Source organism: Cydia amplana, chromosome 2, assembly GCF_948474715.1.
Source record: "Cydia amplana chromosome 2, ilCydAmpl1.1, whole genome shotgun sequence".
In the NCBI taxonomy this organism is placed as follows: Eukaryota; Metazoa; Arthropoda; class Insecta; order Lepidoptera; family Tortricidae; genus Cydia; species Cydia amplana.
Genome location: NC_086070.1, coordinates 1,325,020 through 1,335,033, shown reverse-complemented (window position 1 = coordinate 1,335,033; position 10,014 = coordinate 1,325,020). Strand labels below are relative to the sequence as shown.

Here is a 10,014-nt window from a genome sequence, read left to right as displayed (position 1 = left end):
TAAAAATGCTTACACAGCCTTCACATTAAACAAACTATCTCGCAATACATCAGTGTCAATTACTGTACAAAAAGAACTCTATACTAACTCTTAAATAATTGTACAATCTAAGGTAAGGCATATTTTAAAATATAAATAGTTTAATTACATATTTATAGTACATAATTGTAAGTATTAATTTATTATTTACAGTCTCGCGTTGTCTTAAGTCGAGTGCTATACATAATACAATCCTTACAATTGTATAGGTGACTATACATGGTGCACACAGCGTTGACAGTAAGGCCTCATAAATATTCATGACTTTCAAAAGTGCTACGTATCACAAGATTTGCCACTACAAATAAATCAGCTAAACGCAATGTAAAAACAAGCAAAACATTTCATACATGACTGAAATGCATTTTATTGACACGTGTTAAAAATGTCACCAAGATGTAACCAACTCATTAGTTTTGATCGGTTCTGAAAGGGTAAAGGTTATTTAATGTCAGAATGTCGCTGACATATTTGTAGATGTAACCATGTGATACAGAGCAACGCTCACAGAAAACGCAGCAACGGTTAGAGGCAATAAGTCGCACTCCACAAAAAATTGGCTTTTCCAATTTCAGCGAGTTACTTCACGAAAAATGGCGTGACACGGTAATGACTGAATGTGACATGGTAATGACATGAAGTAATGCGGTAATGACAATGGGGGCTCTCCTAACGACCCGCGTCTCCCGCGAGAGCACATTCACACAAAACATTCATTAAAATCACTGGTTACAAGGCCTCCCACATAAACCTGTTTAAATTTTAACATCACATAAATAATTGGTTAAGTTCATGAACACCGCGTCCGTAAAAACGTTTATAAAAACACAATCCCGTATAAAAAGTTTTACGAGCACTAGGGTCAGCTGGGGGGCGCGAGGAGGACCTCGAGCCAGCAGGGGCAGGCGGTGACGTCCCGGCGCGAGTACTTGGGGCCCCAGCCCTTGGCGAAGGAGATGCGCACCGAGCGCGGGTCCACGGGGCCGACGTGCGGCAGCGAGGCCGCGGGCGGCGGCGCGGCCGGGTCGAACACGCGCAGGCAGTGGCCGGGCGGCACGCGCCACACCAGCAGCGCCCGCGCCGCCGCCGCGTCCAGCGCGGGCGAGCTGCAGAACACGGGCTGCTGGCTTCTGTTGTACAGCCACACACCGTCCGGCTCCAGGGAGAGAGTCACGCCCAGACCGATTTTGGATCGGATCTTTTTCACCTGGAACCAAATAAATGGATTCGTTAGTTCTCGTAGAAAATTATTAATTAACTTAGGTATCTGACGACGCTCGAAGCGAAAAATGCGAACCTTAAATGCAAAAGGGACTCTTTCTGTTTGTCTGTTCCCTCTTCACGCTTAAAACGGATCGCTGGCCCGGGGAAGGACATAGGACAGTTTTCATCAGTCAGTTTTTTTGCATTTCACGTAGACTAAGTTGCGGGCAAAAGCTAGTTCATAATAACAGAAAATTTTAAAAGTAGGTATGCTAGTTTAATGGGTAGGGCCATATATAAAACGTTTGGGCTCAAGCTTGCATGAAAATTAATAATTTTATTTTAATTATTGAACCTAATTAGGTACTAGTCACTGACTTAATATAAAAGAAATAGACACACAAAGCAGAACAAAAACGTCAAGAAATGTGGATCCCAATGACGTTTCGCACCATTTGCATTGATGATAAAAACGCTTACGTAAAATTTGAGTCAAGATAAATGTTTCGTACAGAAAAGAGCTTAATGTCGTAAGCATTAAGTGTCAAATTTGCAAACATAAGTGGACAACACTGTTAAAAAATTTAGTCCGATGGCACTAAACGTAACGTATTTACGTCAAACAACGTCAAACGAGAATAATGAACGAATGGAGTCACTTTGGTACACTTTAATATGTATTACTGTACAGGAAAATATTAAAATTGAAGTAATAAATAAAACAAATTTAATTTAATCGGGAGCTCAAATAAAATTAATTCGTGGTTCAAATTCAAACAAATTAAATTTTTAATTCGTAAGTATACGTCTTTAAATACTAATTTCCTTGAAATAAATTCTACTTATTAAATAACTGTGTATTTAAGATCTACATTTACTAATAGCACGGGTGCACGGGGACATTTAGATACTGATTGGATTTTTTTTATAAAGTCTACCTATACTTTATAAAAAAAAATCCTGTGGTTGTCATTGTGTTCCGACAGGTTTAGCATTTACAGTTAGTCGATATAAGCCCTTATTGGTGGTGTATATGTCGGAAACAGGGAAATGGGCCAAACACACAAGTGCCGTTTTGCCTTGTTTAAAACTTTAAAACTGCATCACCCCTATCTCTTGCTATAATTAAATAGCAGTCCACTTTGCACGTCGCATAGGTTTTCTTGGAAATCTTCAATTTAAACATAATATTATTTCTTATGAATTCCATATAAAAATATAAAAAAATATTGACCTCACATCGACTCAATAGAATTTTGTTCCTTGACATCCCTTCTTTGGTACTAACAAATTAATTTATTCAAAACCATAAAATTACCACCAGATTACATAAATCATGTAATGCTATCCAAAGAACTAACAGAAAGAAATACATTCCATCCTTTTTCCTTGTTTTATCATTGTTATTTTTACATATTTTAACGGCACATTTCGTAATTGTTGACAACTTCACATTTGAGCGTTTCAAACAAGACTAAACGAAAAAGTAATGCATGATCTGTTTTGACATCACTTTTGTGGGGCCATTTTTGGCGGCTGATTGGGTATCCAGTTCTTTATACTATATCAATGGTACTAGTACGCTAAGTGAGTGCCATTTTAGTAGCTACGTAATTAATAATCGAATTCTAGTTATTACTACTGTTAGATTATAATTAAAATAGATTAAGCAATTAAAATTGTAGAGTGCTGATGTAAATAAATTATCTTCGTGTTTCGAAAGATATTGAAATTATGTATAATTATTGTAGACAGGATGTCAAGTATATACAGAACACCGACTTAAACCTTCACGATTTTAAGTCCCGTTTTAGAATTTAATAATAAGTAAGTATATACAGAGTACTCGTAATTTAACAACAGATATGGGTCAATATTAAACAATATTGTAGTATAGGTACTACACATTATAATGAAATTTAAAATAATGCAAGCACGTTATTTAGGTGCAAGTGATAGTGATACGAGGCCACACATATTTAGTATTATAACTACTAAATCTTTATCAATCTAAATTTAGCACTGATTTCAATACTGCGCTTAGTGAGACATTATATTACATGATAACCTTTGGATCACTGTAATCATTCTACATATTGCCTTTAGTATTTTGTAGGCAGGCGTTACGTCTAGCTTTTAAAATTTCGCCAGCCGCCATCAGGAATATCGGAACGGTGAAGGTGCTCAAAAATATTCTAACACGCACTCTAACATCTTGATAAAAACGGCGTGTTTAGATATGTGTGGGCATCTTGGCCGCTCCGATATATCTGATGGCGACTGTACAAACTCGTGCGTTATCGAATCGCAGTTAGTTTTAGGTCTTAAAATTCGGTGAGAGACGAATTATGGCTCATTTAGACGGCGCGCGAACTCGTATACGATTTTAGTTACATTGCTGACCATTGAGGTTACATCAATTCAGCCGACCGATCAAATGACGCAATGAAAACGTGTATGGAGATAAGAATTTAAAATTATATATGACGCGCGCTAACAGTTTTATCTTTCCACGTGCACACACGATTGTGACACACGGTAAGCGATGGTGGCCGAATGGATCTGGCGTCCGACTTTCAATCCGGAGCTCGCGGATTCGAATCCTGCCTCGTACTTATGAGTTTTCATAACTTTGTACGGGATATCATTTAATATTTACCACTAGCTTTTCCTTCCTTCATACGTCCGCGACCAAATTCAAATGGGACTTGGGGACTATAGCTCAAACCCTCTCGCGCATGAGAGGAACCCTGTGCCCAGCAGCGGCAGTCAAAGGTTTGCATAGATAGCGCCATCATAACTTGTCCCTTTTTCTATGAGATTTGGCTTAAAGGGCCGAAATCTAGGGCATAATAAAAAACAAAAAATTGACACACAATTCTAGGGATTGACAGGGCAAGCTATGATGGCGCCATCTGCTCAATACTCCGACCGGCCAACCCCATTTTTGAGAAATCATCGTCCACACTATGTTATTGTATCATTGACGATTCGTAAACCTTATTACGAAGACGTAGATTTCATCATTGATCAGTTAAGAGGTTTGCTGTTGGTATTGGTACATGCTTCAATTAAAAGCACCAGAGGAAATCTGCCACCGGTTCAAACGGCCCGAGCGATTACCCTGATGTGATAATTGTCGACTATTTATTCCGTAAATGGTTACAAAAGTGTTTTAATTGCATAATTTCTTCATTCTTAAGATATTTATATTTTACACTACTAGGTACAGCTAATACTTAAAGTTTCTTACAATGTGTCGATAAATTTACGTACCTACTTAAATTGTTTTTTTTTACACTAAAATCTTATTTTTTTTTTTATTGAAAGATTTGTCATCATATCATATCAGAATCTGATCTGATAATGGAATTCCAAATAAACCGAATCCAAAATTTTGAAATATTAAGGCACACCTAAATATAGTAACTGCGTTATCTATCTATATATATAAATGCAAGTGTCCTGCCAGCCTATTATGGATAGCTTTATCCATCTTTATCCACGTGATAAAATAACTGTCACTGTTTAACACCGTGGGAAAGAAAGTGACGGACACCGTTTTATCACGCTGTCACGTAGACAAGAACGACCATCATATCCGTACTGACTGACTGACTGACTGATTCATCAACGCAGAGCCGAAACTACAAAAGCTAGAAAGTTGAAATTTGCACACTAGGTTGAATTTATAAAGTGTACAAGAGATAAGAAGCGATTTTGAAAAATTCAACCCCTAAGGGGGTTAAAAAGGGGATGAAAGGTTGTATGGGGTGCAAGTTTTATTTTAAGCGAGGAATTTGAAACTTTGTAAAAATGTACTATATTAAAATACAAGAAAACAAATTTCAGCGTTTTTAAAAATTCATCCCCCAAGGTGGTAAAAAGGGGTTGAAAATTTGTACGGAGATCAAATATTTTTGAGAGTGCGGGACTTGAATCTTTGTATTTGGGGATATTATTAAAATACAGGAAAAATAATTTCAGCGTTTTGTAAAATTCATCCCCTAACAGGGTTAAACAGGGGTTGAAAGTTTGAATCCATTACAAATGCTTTGAAACTTCTTAGAAAGGCATAATAGCCGATAACAAAAAAAAGTAATTGCTACGTTTTTGGAAATTCAACCCCTAAGGGGGTTAAAAAGGGGATGAAAGTTCGTCTTAGGGTGCAAATTTTATTTTAAGCTAGGAACTTGAAACTTTGCAAATAGGTATTAAATTAAGATACAAGAAAACAAATTTCAGCGTTTTTAAAAATTCATCCCCCAAGGTGGTAAAACATGTGGTTAAAAATTTGTACGGATATCAAATATTTTTGAAAGTGCGGGACTTGAATCTTTGTATTTGGGGATATTATTAGAAGACAGGAAAAGTTATTTCAGCGTTTGGTAAAATTCATCCCCTAACAGGGTTAAAAAGGGGTTGAAAGTTTGTATGGCGTTCAAATTTTATTTTAAGCTAGGAACTTAAAACTTCGTAAAAATATATGTTATTAAAATACAAGAAAACTAATTTCAGCGTTTTTGAATATTCATCCCCTAAAGTGGTGAAAAAGGGGTTGAAGGTTTGTATGGATATCAAACATTTTTTCGAACGCGGGACTTGAATCTTTGTATTTGGGGATATTATTAAAATACAGGAAAAGTAATTTCAGCGTTTTGTAAAATTCATCCCCTAACAGGGTTAAACAGGGGTTGAAAGTTTGAATCCATTACAAATGCTTTGAAACTTCTTAGAAAGGCATAATAGCCGATTACAAAAAAAGTAATTGCAACGTTTTTGGAAATTCAACCCCTAAGGGGGTTAAAAAGGGGATGAAAGTTCGTCTTAGGGTGCAAATTTTATTTAAAGCTAGGAACTTGAAACTTCGTATTTACTACCGATTTAGGTAGTTAGGTAGTAGGGTTTATTAAATAGAGGACATGAAAATCTTCTAAGGGGGTTTAGAGGGATTACATCGAGGACAATTTTATTCAGTTAGGGGCTTGAAACTTCGTAGGTTGTGAAAGACAAGTCTCATGCGTTGTATAATATTAATAATTAAGAAATGATTAACCGTCCTACCGCAATCTCTTGCTGCATAATGTTCTAAGCTAATGTAGAATATATAACCACCAATATACAAATCCACGCGTACGAAGTCGCGGGCAACAGCTAGTTCATTATAAAGCAAATTTATCGTTTTGTCCCAGTTGGTAAAGCGGAACTGCTAATGAAGACCATAAAACCTGAACGACAAAACAGTATGCTATGTTTTGTTGTTATTAAGACTGACTCTTGCATTTGATGAAATAAACAAAATGATGGCTTTGTTAAGTATTTTTCTGTTAAAGGTTGTTTACCTGATCAGCTTTAGTGGCGTCCTCCAACGCGTCGAGACAGAGCCCGGCGCGACCGGCGCCGGCGCCGCCGAACACGTCGACGCAGCGCACGCGCACGCCGAACTGCCGGCCCACGCGCCGCGCCAGCTCCCAATACGCTAGCCGGCACCACTCCGTTTCCCATGTGCCTTTCTCTGGAATTAAGAAAAATAAAATAAGTTTCTAAACAACATGGATAATATTCACAGTCATGGTGGCTGCCAAATAATTAATGAACTATGAAGTGTTTTGCCAAAATCACTAAATAATAGTTGACTTTTTCATACATTTCGAGATGCCTAGCCAAGATAACAAACGAAATCGATAACAGATTCTACAAAAAGTTACGCGACTATTTCCATAGATACCTACGACGTTATTTTAGTTTCGATTGGCGTTATCTATGAACAATTGTCACGTCGGTGTCGACATTCCCTACGAGACAGCCACTGGTGTTTTCAAGATTGATCCCATTATAAAAGTTGTTCACCTAAGTATTCATCTAGCGAAATATAGCTGAACGTCAGAAAAACTCCATGTATTTTGTTTCATGGTTAGAGTTGTCATGACTAGTTCCTGTAATTGAACTATGCACGCAAGTGCACAAACAGGTGAGTTCAAAGTTCTTATTTATAACCCCGCGAGGAATCCGGGCTCGCCGTGACAGCAGCATTAATATTAGGGATTACATCACTCATTGTTGTCGGATGTCGGTTCCAGCAGAGCATTGCCAATTGCCAAGGTAGAAAGTCCACGGTAACTGGCGTGTAACGTATGGAAAGCGTTTTCACGCCGGCTAGTTTTGTTTTAGAGATTACCGAATCGACCCCTAGCGTAAATTTCATTCGATAGCGTGACGTTACGTACGCGTTTGCGTTAAGCGTCATTTTGTATGGGATTTTGAGTTTCCAAAACGTCCCGCTTGGCGCGCTGATCAAAATCCCATACAAAAATAGACATAACTCAAACGCACGTCACGCTATCGAATGACATTTACACTAGGGGTTCTGGGTTTTAGTCAGACTGTGACTGTGGTTGGCATGGTGTAACTTGAGAAACCGACAGTACGATAACAGTTTTTATAGTAGGTATTAAGTAATTAACAAAGTAAACCGAGACATTAAGGATATCGAGATATTAAATATTTGATGTGGTACTTTCTTCTGGGTAATATTTGAAGTACCAGAAAATATGTAGAGGACATTATTTAGGACAAAGCTCCTTCTAATTCATATTTTTATGAAACAATGTCTGATCGACAAAATATTCGTTCAAATAATTAACTGTTTCACCAAAGAATTTTTAGTAGGTAGACTGTAGACAATAGTATATCGACATACACCAGTCGAAAGTTAAATATGTCCGAGAGATGACAGATGCGAGCAAAAAGGTCGTAGGTACATTCTTCGATTCGTTTTTCATAAACAATTGTGTATCTTCGCCCCCAGGAGACTCCAGACAACACAAAATCAAAATCCCACCTTCGCCAGTTAACATCGCAGTCCCACGCCGCCGGCGTGGTGGCGCCGGGACGGCGGCGATCGATCGTCAAGGTTACACACGTGGTGCCACGGCCCTGGGTTTCTGGGCGATTCATGCTGGTGTAATTCGCGAAAATTGTGTTTTGACGGGAAATAGTAGCGACATATGTGGGAGGGAAATATGTGGCTTGATCGTTTCGCTACTGTCACATGGACGTAAGGTGAAAAATGTATTCACTATTCATTATTTTTTATAATACAATAGTTCTTGGAGTAACGAAACGGCCAAGCCACATATTTTGATTAAGGTGTAGAGTTTGTGAAGTTAGGGCTTGTAGAGTTAGAAGCTTGGCTCTACAAGAGATCTGATAACTTTTTGTCAATGCGAGCCTTATGTTTTCGTCTTGGCAACATTTTACATGAAAATGTTTTTGGTGGGATTTCACTTCTTTTTGTAAGTTGCTTCCATCCCCTAATTTAAAGGGTTGCGCGTGTGATTTAAGGACCTACTATTAAAAATCCTGAAATACGTACCTCGGGGCATCTTTTATACAATCTGTTTTTTACTGATTCCCCACACAAACTTCAACCCTCTTTTTCCCCTAACGCCCTTTTCCACCTCTTTTTCACCCTTACGGAATGATTTTGGGGTTGAAACCTATTCTATGCCATTCCCCATTACAATTTTTTTTTTTTTTTTTGATTTCCCATACAAAATTCCACCCCCCTTTTCCTCCCCTTAGGGGCAAAAAATTTCAAGTTTTTGAATTTTTTTGTTGTTTGTGTACTAATACTATCTTACATACCAAATTTCAGCTTCCTAGGACTTCAGGAAGTACCCTAGAGGTTTTGATGATCAACAGTGAGTGAGTGAGTCAGTGACGAAATCGGGGTTTTTTAGATATGAATAAAATCTTAAGTATAAGAGCTATGCAATTGAAATTGTTTATGCTTAATAAGTCCACTATTGACATCATATCCCGAGAATTTTGTTTATCTGGTATAATCCAAACCCAAGTTATGAGGGTTCAAAAAAACGACGAAGCGCTTCGAGAAAAGGTAGGTAGTGCCCTTGCGCTTCGCTTTGCTCGTCTTGGCGGGGGCACAACCGTGCCCCCAGATATGAAGATATCAAACACATATTAATTCATAATCTTATACTTATAAAAAACAATGTAATCGTATTATCCATAAAACAACATAAAATAGGGAATCAATTTTTGTACAAAAAAAAAAACAAAAATCTAAGTTACTAACATAAAATTTCTTGTAACAAGCTAATTTTTTTAAAGTTCTTATGAAGGTATTTTTAGCGTCAGATACCTACAGCAATTTTAATTTTTTTACCCATCACTGGTCGTTATTGTTTACTATAATAAATAAGTTTAGAAATTTACTGCTCACGTTTCGAGGACGGTGTTTGAGCTGCATAATCCTAAAATCCTTTCTATGGACCGTCGGTTATATAGTACATAAGGTCGGAAAGCCATTGAAATAGCATTTCATCCATAAAAACAAATATCGTCGGTTGAAAACCAAATATCGTTATAAGTGTTTTTTGTCGACCGAGTAACATCCCCTGTGTGTAAAACGTTTAACTTGATAAAAAAGACCAAGTACGGGTAGTTCGTAAAATGTTGATGTCAACTTTAGTCAGTCTTTTCAAAGGCCACGGGGATAATTCCGTTTTCGAAGTCGGTTGTATAATTAAAAACTGAATTATACGCCATTAAATTCCGTTATAATAAACAATAATGAGTCAAAAACCTTGAAAGTTTAAATCAGTGTTTCTCTGGTCGTACTTTCGCGGCATGATTTACTAAAGAAAAGAAAATATTTATGATAGCTCTATGAATAATTTTGTAAGTAAATTTATTACAATGTATACTTGATCGCTTTGGGGGTGACATGATCCCGGAATCATATCTCCC

General features: G+C 37.4%; 1 protein-coding gene across 1 annotated transcript in view; it reads right to left on the bottom strand.

Moving 5' to 3' along the window:
• Window positions 1–481: 481 nt before the first annotated feature.
• LOC134662033 (mothers against decapentaplegic homolog 6) overlaps window positions 482–10,014 on the bottom strand; it is a 50,369-nt gene continuing 40,836 nt past the window's right edge. Inside the window, exons 4-5 of the mRNA XM_063518294.1 lie at window positions 6,585–6,757; window positions 482–1,246 (exon numbers count right to left, since the gene is read on the bottom strand). Coding sequence (XP_063374364.1) covers window positions 902–1,246; window positions 6,585–6,757 — 518 coding nt within the window. The 3' untranslated portion in view covers window positions 482–901. The remainder of the gene's footprint in view (window positions 1,247–6,584; window positions 6,758–10,014) is intronic.